Source organism: Condylura cristata, unplaced genomic scaffold, assembly GCF_000260355.1.
Source record: "Condylura cristata isolate star-nosed mole 26May11 unplaced genomic scaffold, ConCri1.0 scaffold00028, whole genome shotgun sequence".
Taxonomy (NCBI): domain Eukaryota; kingdom Metazoa; phylum Chordata; class Mammalia; order Eulipotyphla; family Talpidae; genus Condylura; species Condylura cristata.
Genome location: NW_004567129.1, coordinates 24,510,641 through 24,525,261, shown reverse-complemented (window position 1 = coordinate 24,525,261; position 14,621 = coordinate 24,510,641). Strand labels below are relative to the sequence as shown.

General features: G+C 55.8%; 1 protein-coding gene across 2 annotated transcripts; it reads left to right on the top strand.

The window, feature by feature from the left end:
- The first annotated feature begins 612 nt into the window (after positions 1–612).
- On the top strand, positions 613–12,895 carry USB1 (U6 snRNA biogenesis 1). Of its 2 annotated transcripts, XM_004690522.2 has the most exons (7): positions 613–753; positions 1,536–1,702; positions 3,542–3,725; positions 7,522–7,575; positions 10,240–10,345; positions 11,416–11,499; positions 11,876–12,895. In XM_004690522.2, the coding sequence occupies exons 1-7, from the start codon at positions 656–658 to the stop codon at positions 11,978–11,980; spliced, it is 798 nt and encodes a 265-aa protein (XP_004690579.1). In that variant the 5' UTR covers positions 613–655; the 3' UTR covers positions 11,981–12,895. The 2 variants fall into 2 exon arrangements, with proteins under 2 accessions (XP_004690579.1, XP_012585899.1); XM_012730445.1 differs by lacking the exon at positions 1,536–1,702 and having other exon boundaries at positions 624–753.
- Positions 12,896–14,621: the final 1,726 nt, after the last annotated feature.

Below are 14,621 nucleotides of genomic sequence, written 5' to 3'. Positions count from 1 at the left end.
ACTGGCCGGGCGCGCGGGGAGGCACTCCAGTCTCCCGGCCGGTGCGCCTCCGCCGACCCGCGGAGGGCACCTGGCCTCCGAAAACCCTGCTCGGCCCTGGAAAAGATGCTCCCGGGTCTGTCCCCGCCCCGTGCGACCCCAGCACCTGCAAGACAGGGACCGCTCTGCTCTGGAACCGACACGTCTCCTGGCCGCTCAGAGGGGCCTTCAAAGGCTCGGACTTTGGGCAGGTTAGAGGCGGGGGCTCCGGGGCTTTGGGTCCCGAGCGGCCACGGACAGCCGGGATCTCCGCTGGGTCTTGTGTACTGACCGCTGACCCAGGGACTGTCCTGGCTGGGAAGTGTAGCCCCCGGTGATGCAGACAGAGCAGCGGACACAAGTCTTGGCCCAGAGTGCTCAGCGAAGTGAGCGCACGAAGACTGAGGGGCTGGAGGGAGCGAGAGGGGTCTAGGTGACCCCCAACGCGCAGCGAGCGGGCCAGCGGCTTGGTCCGGGTGGGTTTGGGCTTTGCTAAGGTCCCGCTGTCACCGCCCATACCACGCCCCTGGGCGGTGCTAGCGCAGGCCCCGCCCCCTGGCGGACACTTCCGGCGGTGGAGTCAGGGTGCCGGCGGCTGCGGCTGCTGGCGGGTCGGCCTGGTTGAGCAGGAAGCCCCATGAGTGCGGCGCCCCTGGTGGGCTACAGTAGCAGCGACTCGGAGGATGAGGCTGAGGCGGGGGCCCGAGCCTGGTCCGGGACTGGAGGCAGCAGTCGGTGAGGGGCGAGGAGGTCTTTGTGGTGTGGGTTCGAGTTCGCGTGAGTTTCGGGACTGGTTGGGGGCACAGTGCGGGGCGGCTGGCAAGGGAAGGAAAAGGGGTGCAGCGCGGGAAGGAGGCGGCGGAAGACGCCCGCGGACGCAGCTTCAGAGCGCATCCACCTGGCTAGGTCAAAGCGAGGAGGCAGGAACAGGGTTTGGGTTCAGCACCCGCACCCGCACCCGGCCCATTTCTCTGGGTGCACGGCACTGTAGCGCCCCAGATCTCTCCTTACCGGATACAGTTGCAGTAGGAACAGTTAAGCGGACAGAGAGGGCTTTTTCATTCATCCAGTAAGTATTCATCGAGAGCCCAGTATGCCCTAGACTTGAGACTAGAAACTCGGCAAGTGAACAAAACCATCCAGATGTCTTCTGTAGCTTCCCGCTCTGACGTGCCGGGTCTTATGCGTGCTGAGTGCTGTTCGAGGAGTGTCTCCACTGATCTTGCAGTAAAGTCACTATAGAGATGAGGAAACCAAGGCCCCCAAAGCCACATGTCTCAGAGCTAGGAAGCACCTCTGCAGCTTCTGCTGCTGCCTGCCCAGTTGTTTCCATGGGAACCACGCTCACGATAAGGACTTGTCCCAGGGCCTGGGAGACCCCAAGGAGAGACTACAGGGGAAAGAGCTTGCTGGTTATCTAGAAGCAGCCAGGGTGCTTGACTGGAAATAGACTTTTGTGGGGTGTGCAGACATAGGGGGTGCGAGGAAGAGAAAGGTTTTCTTTTCCTCTCTTGCAGTGGGCAGAGCCCGCTTCCCAGCCAGCGGTTGCCGGTACCCGAGAGCGTGTTGCACATGTTCCCAGACACTGAGGAGGGGCCTGAAGACGACAGTGCAAAACACGGGGGACGGGTGCGCACCTTCCCCCACGAGCGGGGCAACTGGGCCACCCACGTCTATATACCTTGTGAGTAGAGTGTGAAGCCTGACCGATAGGTACCTCCTGAGGGGAGGAAGCTGGCCCAGACCAGGAGGGAGAAGCCAGACACCTCTGATCTCGGTGGTGGGAAAGCCAGTGACTCCATAGAGCGAGAATGAGGTTCCGGAATTGGGGGTTTTTTCTGTAAACTTGATCTCAGTTATTAACCCTGGGTATAAATGGTCAGCCATTTATGGTCTGACCATTTGCACCCAGATTCGCTCATGGCAGATCTAGGAAGGGTCTAGGGCAAAGTGTTAATTAAGGCCATCCAGAGTACAGCATCTTAGCTAAGAGGTCGCTAGGTGTTGAGGGACCAAGTCCCACCCCAGCCCTCATGAGCAGGCGGCAGCCAGAAGCGCCAGGGTTCAGCCCTTGCTCTCTACCCTCCGCTCTCGATGCCTTTCGGTGACATACTGGACTATTCTGAACCTCAGTTTCCTCATCTCTGAAATAAGGATAATGATGATACCTGTCACCTAGGACTTGTGTAGAGATTAAGATATATGATTTATGTCATGTTCTTGGCAGAATGCACAAAATAAACAGTGGCTCTCTCTGCTGAATTAGCTCAGGTCACCTGGAACCTGCAGGGTGATTTTTCCACGCTGCTTGTTCACCAAGGCATTGCGGTAAATTGAGCAGCACAGTGGTAATGAGCAGACTCTTAACCATGCAGCTCTAGTCACAAGTTTGGTAAAAATACACTGGTGATCATTACAGGGTCATTTGTGAAGAAGTAGGAACACTCTGTCTTATTATAAAAAAAGAAAAGAAAGAAAGCAACCTCTATCGGGGGATCCGAAGGTCTAATAGGAGACATTTTAAAAATGCAGTTTCTGATGCTAGGTTACTAAGGAGCTGTGACCATGAATTTGCCCTTGGTACTAACAGCGAGACTGGCAACACAGAGAGTTAAGTGAAGAGAGCCAGTGGAATGCAGTCATCTTTTTTAACAGAATAAAAAATACATACTTTAGTATTTGCCCTGAGAAAAGGTGGGGGAAATAGGTCCCCAACTCTGACAGTCTTTAGCTCTCCAGCCCTGACCGTGAATGTGGAGTGTGTATGCCCCAAGGAGAGGTCAAGATAATCTTTGGGGGGTGAGAAGAAAAGTATCATCTCATCTTTTAAATTCCCTGTCTTGAGGGTATCCTTTTTGGTAGCATAATGTTATAGTAGCGTGTTTCTGACATATAAACAAATACACGTGCATTGCAGGTATGCGCACATGTTTTCCTAATGGCCGTGCAGAAACAGTAGTTTGGAGGGCGCTGCTCTAGGGCTAGGGTGTCGGGGCCCCTGCTTGCGCCCTTGCAGATTTCTTTTTCACTTGCCTTTTTGCAGTGAGCATGTGTGTGCTCATAGGCGCACACACTGCACATTTATCACCAAAAGACCTACGAAAACATGATTAGAATATGTAGGCACAGGGCCCTCCCTGGTGGCGCAATGGGTTAGGACACAGCACTGCAAGCTAGCAAAGCTGCTTCAGTGAGAGGTTGATCCCCGCCCCAGAGGCGACCCACGTGGCGCAGCAGACCTCTCCTGCTCCCCTCAGCAGGGTACTTCATCAGTGCCTGTTCTGCTCCCCATTCTGTCTCTGGTGAATCCCCTCACTGCCCCTGTACCTCTGGCCTGTACCCCAGTTCTGTATGCAAAAATAAATAATCTTTTTTAAAAAAAAGAATATGTAGGTACAGACTCCATGAGGGTAGTTTTCTCCAAAGTCCCAGAGTAACAAAGTCTTTCTCTGCTTCCTGGGCGGCTTCATTCAGCTGTGCCCGCTGGGCTAAGAGAATGACCCCCTCCCTCTGTTGCTGCCAGATGAAGCCGGGGAGGAGTTCCTGGACCTGCTGGACATGCTGCTGCCCCATGCACAGACCTATGTGGCCCGGCTGGTGAGGATGGAGGCATTCCACGTGAGCCTGTCCCACAGTGTGGTCCTGCGCCATCACTGGATCCTCCCCTTTGTGCAGGCCCTGAAAGACCGCATGGCCTCCTGCCAGAGGTGAGTGCCCGGGGCTGCCCTCTGCTCTCTTCCTCTGATCCCCCAAGGCCCCTCTTCCTTTCCTGAGTGGCTGTGGGAATGGAGGGATGGGCCATAGTGACCAAAAAGCAGGCCAACCTAGAGGTGAGGCTGCTGGACACCTCCTGGGCTTCCTGCCATCTGTGAGATGCTGTGGCCATGCCCACACTCTGGAAGCCTCTGAGCCCGTGGGGGGCAGGCCATGGGGTAGTCGGTGGCTGCCTCACAGGGGACAGTGTCTTGGCACACCCTCAGTGTGAGCTTATTAGCAAAGGATGGGTCAGACCCTGTTTCTGGTGCTGTCTGCTAGACTCGCCTTCTTTTTCCTTAACTACGTCATGCATCTTCCTTCCAGAAATGCCTTTCCTCCTAGACCTGGCCAGACTCAAACCTGCTCCTTCATGAGCTTCTTCAGGCTTCCTACATGCAGAGGTTCTTTACCTGGCAGGTCCCTTGCTGGGACCACCGGGAACTTCACCTGAAAGCCATTACAAGAGAACCTGGCCCCTGGGGTAGAGGGGGACAGATGAGACTTGTTCTCTTGCTCACTTGGGGACCAGAGAACAGCTCCTGCCCGCTGGGTTAGCCTCCCCGACGCCACCCTGCTGGGGCTCGGTGTCCCCTGCCTGTGTCTGTGTCCTGAGTAGAGCCAAGCCAGCTGGCCTCTCTCCAGGTGTGTCTGATTGGGCTGAGAGGTGAGGACTGAGAGTGGGCATGGTACCTTTGATGCACCTGAGGGAGTATAGGGGCAGGTGCCACCCCTGGACTGGGGTACACGTGTAGAGACCCCAAGTGGGAGAGCAGGCCTCTAACAGCAAGTTACCAGAGGGGTATTAGTGGGGTACTCCCAAGAAGCGAAATCAAAAGGAGAGCCACATCTACATGTAGGTACGCAGATGTGTGTAAGAGATGTGTATAGGAATCGGCTCATGAAGTTAAAGGACAGGAAGTCCCAAGCCCACTGCTTGGGAAAGCCACGGTGTTATCCAGCCCAAGTCTGATGGCCTGAGAGCTGCTGGGGGTGGGGAGGTGGGGGGCGGGGGAGACACGGCTATTGCAAGTCCCGATATGAGCCCAGACCCCAGGAGCACAGAAGACGGAAGCATGAGCTCAGTGGAGAGTAGGGACCTTTCCCTTCTGGACTGGCCTCAACAGCCCACACTGCACAAGGCCACGCGTTACTTAGTTCACTGGTTCAAATGCTTATCTCTCCAGGAAACACCCTCCCAGGCACCCCCAGGAAGTATGATTTACAGTGTAGTCGAGCTGACATGAAATGAATCATCTCAAGATCACCCCTTGTCAACTTGATACCCAGATGCAGCTCCTTAAACCACACTCGATCCCCAAGTAAACACAGTAGCAAGGCCATAATCCCACCTGGTGCGATACAGTGACCCTGTGTTCAGCTGAAATGCACCGTTGCTGGGAGGCAAAGCCCTTGAGTGAGGGCTCCTCGACACCCCACACCTTGAAGATTATGATGTAAAATGAGCCATCCCTCCACGCCGAGAGAAAGTCGGTACATTTAGGGACCCTCCTTGGTGGCACAGCGGCTTGGAGCTAGCACTGAGAGGCTCGCCATGGCCGCTCCAGTGTGAGCGTGATCCCCCACCCTGGGGCTGACCCACATGGCGCGGCAGACCCTCCTGACTCGCCCGCTTCTCCCCTCAGCAGTGTACCTCATTGATCTGCCTGTTCTGCTCCCCACTCTGTCCATGGTGAATTATCTCATAGCCCCCACGCTTCTGGCCTGTACCCCAGATCTGTATGCATAAATACATAAATCTTAAAATAAAAAAGTCAGTACATTTGATAGCACACCAAATGCTTTGCTTAATAGATGTGTAAGCCCACGCAGACGAAGGACGGAATGCAGAGGAAATACCCACGAGAGTCACAGCCCATGTTTCCCTAACGGTCACCCGATTGTAGCCAGTGCATATGACCACCCCGACCACCTCCTCCGTTGCAGCAAGGACCACGCGCCACTCTTCCATGATGGAGCTATTTCAGTGGGACCAGCTTGCCACTAGGTCCTTATCTCCTTTGGCCTCGAGACTGAAATTGCTGAAAATCAAATGCAGAACCTCATCTTGTGATGAGCTGAATTACAGCACAGCTTCTCAGGGTGCTACAGCAAAAGTGAGGCGATTGAGTGGGAAAGAAGAAGATTCTGAAAGTTGGGGAGGGGCAGTGGGAAGAGCCTAATGAAACAAGGGGTGTTGGACCCCTAAATTCTGAGCAGACTTCCTTGCCATTGGCAAGGGTCTCCCCACCCAAAGTAGAATGAGCCTCTGACCCCCATCTGAGGCATGAACCCTGCATCATCTGAGGAAACACTAATGGCCACTCCTGGGGCAGGTGCCTGGCAAGACCATGCTGACTTTCCTCAGGTTCACCCCAGACCCGTCTCCTCCAAGTCTTCCAAGCTGCACCAGGGTGCAAGTGGCATCATGGAAACCAGAGTGACAGCCTGGCTGCCATCCATGTTACTATTTTTTTTAAAGATTTTTATTTATGCATACAGAAATGAAGTAGAAACCAGAGGTGCAGGAGCAGTGAGAAGCTTCACCAGAGACAGAGCGGGGAGCAGAACAGGCAGACTGACGAAGTACACTGCTGAGGGGAGCAGCGGGCGGGTCAGGAGAGGTCTGCCTTGCCATGTGGCCACCTCTGGGGTGGGGATCGAACTCACACTGAAGCAGCTGCAGCCAGCTTACAGTGCTGCATCCTAACCCTTTGCGCCACCAGGGAGGGCCCCATCCATGTTACTTAAGGGCTTCTCAGCTTGGCCCCAGCTCCTAGTCGCTCCCAGCCCCAACATCCCCTAGTGACCCAGAGAACACAGCCGGAACCAGCTAGAATCACGACGCTTAACTGGCCAGTGCAGCAACCCCTGAGCGACACGGTGGGTGTCTCTGCCTCCGTTTCAGACAGCTGGAGAGCCACTGTCAGAGGTCAGAGCAAGGGCCTCGCATCAGGCAGCCCGAGACCAGTTTGTGGCTCACCTAATGCACCCTCAGCAAGCTTCAGGCGCAAGTAGAATGGTCATAACTACGTGCTGCCTCACGGGCTGCCTGAGGGCTCCCAGAGCCTAACGTACCAGGCCCCGCTCAGCTACTACATAGACCAGTTCCGAATTGTCTTCCTGTGACTGAAGGAACAAATGGGCCAATATATGGTCTGTAACCACCTCCTAGATGAAGAAGACTGCCCAGCTCCCGACAGGGAAGCTGAGATGGCCTCAAATGCTCTGTTGCATGAACTGCCATTAATAAAGTAGAGGCCCTCCCTGGTGGCACAGCGGGTTAGGACGCAGCACTGCAAGCTGGCCACAGCCACTATAGTGTGAGTTCGATCCCCAGCCCCGGAGGTGACCCGCGTGGCGTGATAGACCTCTTCTGACCCTTCTGCTGCTCCCCTGAGCAGTGTACTTCATCAATCTGCCTATCTGCCTGTTCTGCTCCCCACTCTGTCTCTGGTGAAGTCTCTCATCGCCCCTGAACCTCTGGTTTGTACCCCAGTTCTGTATGAATAAATAAATAAAAGTAATAATAAAGTATAAGTTTGCTAGCATTGAAGGGGAGCTGTGTGCCACCAAGATTGGGTGACTGTAAGATCTCGTGTAGCGCCAGCATTTTTAGGGCTCGTTTTACCACCTGTGTATTACCATCACCATACAAAGCAAAACTGCATTTTCAAAATGCTATTTGTAACAAAAACTTTCTTTTTCTTATTCTTCCTAAAATGTGGTCTTGCTTCTTCTGGATTTCAGATTCTTCTTTACTGCCAACCGGGTAAAGATTTATACCAATCAAGAGAAAACCAGGTGGGTCTCCCCCTGTCTGCCCCATTCACGTCTGGAAAAAGATTTTTTTGGCATAAAGATTGGGGGAGGAGGGGTCGTTACTCCTGGCTGTTGTTTGTGTGTTTTTCAACCAACTCTGACTACAAAGGCAGCTGTTTCCAAATCCTAAGGCTTCCTTAAGAAGAGTAACTTGGGGAACACAGCGTGGGGGGGGGGGTACAGGTGCACAGCAGAACACCTTGGATTCTCTGTCCCCAATAAGCACCGAACTCATGTCTCCTCCCCGGTGCCCTCCCATTTCCACGCCAGCTCACCCTTGCCCTCGACACAGCCCTCGCTGGGCAGTCGTGAGGCTCAGATTAGACACCCGTTTTGAGAGCGCCGAATCCTAGCCACTGGACCACCAGGGAATTGAAAGGCAAGCAGGTATCAGGTGATCATAAGAGGGCGATGGCGACTTCAAAGCCGGCTTCCCTGTCCGATCCATTCCTGACTGCCCTTGGCACCTCTGAAAGCTGGGCGCTGTCCCTGCACCCCCTCCTGCGGGAGACCAATCACAGACAGGTACATGAGATCATCAGTAACTACTGCGTGACATGAGTCAGGAGCTAAGCCGTGCCCAAGCGGGTGCCAGAGAGGCGGATGCTGGGTCCCCAGAGCAGAGGACACAGGAAGTGAGGGGACTCGGAGTCCCACGAGAGCTGGGCTTGTCTGAGGAGGCCGGTGAAGTGGAACCTCGGGAGCGTGCGAGGCAGCAGGCCAGGCCGGGTAGCGTCCGCTAATGCAGGGCCTTCGGGGTCACGGCAAGGAGCGGGGACATTGAGTCTACTGGAAGCCACTGGCGGGGCCCAAACATAGGAGAGCGTGAGCTGACGGGCCTGGACCTGTCAGCCTGGCTACATTGTGCCTGTGGCCTCTGAGCGGAGGACAGCTGGAAGGAAGGAAGGAAGGATGCAGGTGAGGGGCTTGGAGTAGGCGAATGGGGGTCAGGGAGCAAGAAGTAGCCATGTTCTGAGACACTGAAGGTGGAGTCAACTGGAATCAGGTGATTCCGTCCGTGCCAAGTAAAGGGGAGAATCAAAGTGCAATTACCAACGGGGGGAAAAACCACCCCTCTGTGCAGCCAACAATCTGAGCATAACCTTGGACTCCCCCCAAAAGATAACTAATGATAGCTTGCTCTTGATCGGAAGCTTTACCAATAACAAAACCCACAGATCTTGCATGTTACGTGTATTATAGGCAGCATTCGTATAGTAAAGTTAGCTAGAAAAAATAAACTGTTACTAACAAAATCATAAGAAGGGTCTCCTTGGTGGCGCAAGGAGTTAAGTCTCAGCACTAAAAAGCTGTCTGCCGCCACCACAGCACAATTTCGATCCCCGGTCAAGGAGCTGACCCACAGGGCGCAGCAGACCGCTCCTGTCTCCCCTGCTGCTCCCCTCAGCAGTGGATTTCAGTAGATCCACCTGTTCTGCCCCCACTCTGTCTCTGGTGACTCCTCTCACCTCTTCCCCGCCCCTGTACCTCTGATCTACACCCCAACTCTTTATGCACAAATAAATAAATCTTTTAAAAAGAGAAAAGAGAGTCGTATACTGACAGTATACTAGACTCTACTCATTGACATCCTAAATTGACATCCTGTTTACAAGATGAACCATCTGTACTGCCTCAGTACTGTCATATATGAAACAAAACACGTGGATATGGTACGCATTACTAACTCTAGACCTCAAATCAAATTTTCAGTATATTGGGGCAGGGGGGGGGCGGTAACCACATTGATCAAGCTCAACTGTAGATTCCTGGGCTTGGGGTTTGCACAACCAGCCCCATTTTCTGGGATGGCGCCACCTACTGGGTGAATCACATTAGAAGCTCTGCTGTGTCCTTTTGGGGGCTGCCTGTGTGACCCCTGGGGGAAAACACACCAAGGGGTGGAGGGGGAGGGGGGACTGAGGTGCCTGCTGCTGCTGTTGGGCTGGGATGAGCCCAGCCATGTGGAGGTTGGAAAGAAGAGAAGGCAGCAGCCAGCAGCGAGACGGAAGGGCAGCCCAGGGGCAGCCCAGCCCCGCAGTGTGGGGTGTCTTGGGAGAGGGTTTCAAGGTGGGGAGAGGCTGCTGTGTCAGATACTGCTGCACCTGCAAGGTGAGGACAGAGGAGCACCACAGCACTGGAGCGCCTGTGAGGTGGTGGGCAGCTTTGACGGGAGCAGTGCCCCATGAAGGGGTGGAGAGGAAGCAGAGACTTTGCAAAGACACTAAGACTAGTCACCCTTTAAGCAGCTCCACTGAGAATGCCCTGGGGCTGGCTGAGCAGGCCAGGGAGAGGGAGCGCTCCGAGGGGAGAGCTGTCTGCCTGCTGGCTGGTGAGGGGCGGGTCCCTGCTGCCCCAACCCAGCAGGGCTCTGCTCTGAGTCGGGATGCAGAAGCCTCAGGGTTCATAGACTTAGGGCACCCGGTGGGGGTGCTAAATCTCCTCCCCTTCCCTGAGGAGGAAGGCAGGAAGGTTAGCACTGAGGAGGGAAGATTTGCAGACAGGAGGAAACAGCTCAGAAAGCAGGAGAAGGACTTGCTGGGAAATGGGGTACCGTCCTGGCCCTGCCCACGGCACTGTGTGTCAGTCCGTCCCATCCTGTGCCTGCGTGAGTATTCTCAGAGGCTGCATCTCATGCCTCCTCAGGACCTTTGTTGGGCTCGAGGTCACCTCGGGGCATGCCCAGTTCCTGGACCTGGTTTCAGAGGTGGACAGAGTCATGGAGGAATTTGACCTCACCACCTTCTACCAGGTAATGGGCCTGGGGAGGGGGGCGGGGCTTTTCCTCCTCCATTGGCCTCTTACAAGGGAACAGCCATCTTCAGGAAGACAGAGGAGCCCTTTCCCAGGAGTTGAGGGCTCTGAGGCGTGGCCAGAGTCCAGCATCCTTAGAAATCTGCTGTCACACGTTCATAGGCAGGGGGTCAATGCCCGTACCCCATAATGATGCCAGGTTCATTTTTATATTTCTTAAGGAGTCATTTTCTCCAGTAATTTTTCTGGAAATTGACTCTCCAGAAGAGTTGTGGTTTTACATGCTTCCCTGTTCCTGACCCAGTCCCCACGGGGCTCCATGTGGGATATCAGTCAAGCTTTGAGGAGTCATTAGTTTGTCTTGATATGTTCTGCAAGACCAACCCGTATGACTTCTTGTGGAGATCTTTATTTCCTTTTAGTTTTAGAATTTTCGATGTTGTTCAAAAATGATGCCTCTTCAAAGCGTGGCTTCTATTAGAGTCATCTAGATCAGAAACTAGCTCAGGGCTGGGGTTCTCGCGCGTGCCCTAGTTTTGATACTCTGATATTTAAAAGAAGGCTGCTGAGAACTTAGCAAAACACCGTGGAGTGAGTGGCTCACCACAGAAACGTATTTTCTCACAACCCTGGAGCCCAGAAGTCCGAGGCCTGGTGCCAGCACAGTCAGACTCTAGTGAGGCCACTCTTGGCCGGCAGACGGCTGTGCGATTGTGGCTTCACAAGCTGGAGTCCAAAGAGCAAGGCCTCGGTGCCTTTTATCAGGCGCTAAGCCTGTGGCCAGAGCTCCATCCTCACCACCTGCTCTCAACCTAATCAACCCTCCAGATACCTTCACATGGGGGGCTTAAGTATATGCATTTGGTGGGGGGCTCAAATCATTCCATACCGAGGACCCACCCTGGGCTCATGGGTGCTTGGGATCAACTCCAGGGAGCCCCACTCCTGTGGAGCAGGCTAGGGATCCGGTAGGGACCGCAATACCATGGCAACTCTGCCCCAGACCTGGTGTGACATCTGGGCCTGCTGTGGCATCTGAGGAACCCCATTCCCACCCTTTCTCCACAGGACCCCTCCTTCCACATCAGCCTGGCCTGGTGCGTGGGGGATGCCCGTCTCCAGCTGGAAGCACAGTGCCTGCGGGAGCTCCAGGTGAACCCCAGGGTGGGAGTGCAACGGGTACTGAGCCCCTGAAGTGATGGGCTGGAGGCCCCCTGAATCCTGGGAAATAAACTGCCCGGGCAGAGACCCTCCCCCTTACCTCCCAACACCTGGAAGCTTATTAGCAATGCAGACTCTGTGGTCCCAGCCAGGATCTCACAAGCATTTTTTAAAATGCATTTTAACAAGCTCTCTAAGGAATTGAGTGCATGTTAAATTTGGGGCAGCACTGCCCTGGAAGCCCCAGCCCCTTATGTCAAAGGCTCGGTGCCCACAGGGGCCGGCAGGCACTGCATATGAAATCGAGGTGGGGGTGGGGAGGCTCATTCCCCTCGCAGTGACTGTCCTCTCCCGGCTCCCGGTTAAGGAACTCGTGGACGAGTTTGAGGACTCGGAGACGCTGCTGCGCGTGCACGCCGAGCAGGTGCGCTGCAAGTCTGGGAACAAGTTCTTCTCCCTGCCTTTGAAGTGAGGCCAAGCAGAGCTAGAGGGGCCTGATCGAAAGGAGGGGCTGCGCCCCGCTTCCTCCGGCCTGAGGGGCGGCCACTCCCTCCTCCTTCCCTGGAGCCGCGCTCCATCTCCGTCAGTCAGTGCGGCTAGGTCACGTCATTTCCAGAAGTCACCAGTAGAGGGCAGCCTGGACTTCCTAGTTCTTGCTCTGGGGATGGTTATGCAAAACAATCATTTGCTTCTGGGGTGAGCCCACCCATCCGCAGCCAGGATCCTCAGCCTGCACCCGCCAGGAGCCCCTCCTGGAGCGGCTCCCCCCTCCACTGTTGGCGTTTTGATGCACGGGTCTCGACCATGGTTTTCGGTTCATCTTCATGCAAGGACGTGGTGCTCGCATGGGTCTGTTACCCTCCTTCCTGGAAGCATGTCATTTTTATTTATCTGCTTTTAGCCACACCCCCTCCTCCGCCAGGGAGGCCACTTCTGGCCCAAGGTAGAGGGTGCTAATTTGCGGTTCAGTTTTCTCTCTCTCTTCCTCCTATTCGCCCCAGCCAGGGAGATGAGAGCAGATGTTTCGCTTTGGCCAGGCAGGTGGCTTAGAGCCAGGAGCCCAGTGCTTGGACCTCTGGCCTCGCCCCGAACACTGTGACCTCTGGCTTCGCACCAGTTTTCCCAGGGCAGCAGAAACACACCTTCCCCCAGCAGGTTGCCCCCTGCTGCTCCTGCAGCCTGCCCTGGCCTGGCCTTGGGCCTCCAAGTGGTGGGGTCCCGGAGGGGGGAGGGGGGCACAGGATTTTTATTTTTCATTAAGTGCTCACCAGAGCAAGCAGCCCTCTCCAGTAGCCATCTGGCTTTCTGGTGATGAATGAAAAGACTTTTTTTATGTGATAGTTTTCAGTGATGATCAACAAATAAAAATTGCCATTTTTATTTTGGACTCTGTTCTGGACAGCTTGTACTCGAATCTAAGAAGATGACTTTCCTCTGCCCCACCTTCTCCAGCTATGCTTCACAATTCGAGGTGGTGGGGGGACTCATGGGAATCTTGGCTAGGGCTTGTCAGGTGGCCTTGAACAGCCTGAATGATGCCACAGTAAAATGGGGGGGGGGGCGGGGGCAGGCCTGTGGAGCAGAGCAGAGTGGCTGCACAGACCACCTAGCTGGCCTCGGCTACACCCTCAGCGTCAGCGCCAGGCCACTAGCCCTCTGCTGCACCATTTCCAAAGCCCTTCCTGGGACTCCTGCTGGAGAGGAACCTGGGTACTATTGATTGCTCTGCTTCTACAGACGTGGTTGCCTGACTTGCTTGGGGCCAGCTGATGAGTCAGAGATGAGCATCTGGCCCTGATCTGTCCTCAAGCCCTGCAGCCCCTCCTCTCCAGGCTCCACCGGAGCCTGAGGGACAGAGGCCCCAGGCTCTGGCTCCCGGCCTGCCTTCTGCACCCCTCCACCCTGGAGCAGGGTCCCAGTTGCTGCTGAAAGACCGCAGAAATCACACTTCCCTGTTCCCCCACCCGCAATGCACTGGTCTGCTGATTCAGCTCTTGAGAGGGTCGAGGTCACGCCTGAGAGGCAGAAGCCAGGCATCCTTCCTGGCCTGCCAGGGACATGAAAAGTCCTCCATGCAGCCAGCACTGACAGACAGCTCTGTCAGGCTCTGAACTGGACAGGAGGTGAATCAGATGGAGGGGAGGGGGTTGGGCGCTGGGGGTGAGGGTTGGCAGGAGTGGAGAAGGGGTGGCAGGGTGGCACTCCCCATCCCCAGCATTGCATTTCCCAGTCCAGGAGTGCCAGCAATTGCCTGCAACCGCAGCCTGGGAGCTCGGCTCCAACAGGGCAGGGTCTGTGGTCATTGAGCACCTGATTTCCTCACCACCTCCACCAGTCTCCGCGGGGCTCGGCTCTTGCTGGAAGACAGGCGTGGAGAGGAGGCGGGGTGAGGAAGCTCCAGCTGGAACAAGCCCAGGAGGAGGGCCGGCCCCCCACACTCCCACCCCCAAAGGACTGCCCGGATGGAATTAGAGCGCAGCAACTTTGAGAAATGGGCCAAGATCAATAGCTGGCTCCGCGGCGGGCGAAGGGAAGGTGGCGAGAGCGGAAGGAAGCAGGAGATCCACCGAGGGGGAGGGGCCGGGCCGCGCGGGGCGGCGGGCGCAGGGACTTGGCTGGTGCCCAGCCGGGAGTGCGCCGCGGGAGACGGCGCGCTGACCGCGCACCGACCGTGCACCGGCTCCGGCTCTTCCTTAAGAGGAGATGTGCTCCCGGCCAGGAGGCGGACCTCAACCGACCGCGGTCCAACCGAGGCGGCTGGCGCTGCATGAACGGGCTCTAGATGAGGGTGCGAGCGCACCCGGGAGCGTGCAAAATCAACACATGTGGCCTCGCGTCCGCAGATGTTCCTGCGGGCAGGGAAACCATCCTCTCTGGCCTGCTTGGCCCTCTTCCACCTGGCACTGTAGCCGCGCTCCGCACTCCTCTCCAGACCACCCCGGCTTTGTTTCCAAGGAAGAGGGAAATCACCTCGCTTGTTTGTTTATCCCTCGTCTTGGTACCCGAGTCGGTGGGGCCGTGGGGGGTGGCCAGGGTGGGGGTGGGGCCCTGGCGGGTCCCAGCCCCACCGCCTTTCCTTCACAGGGGACCTGGGCTACTACCTGAGCCAGAAA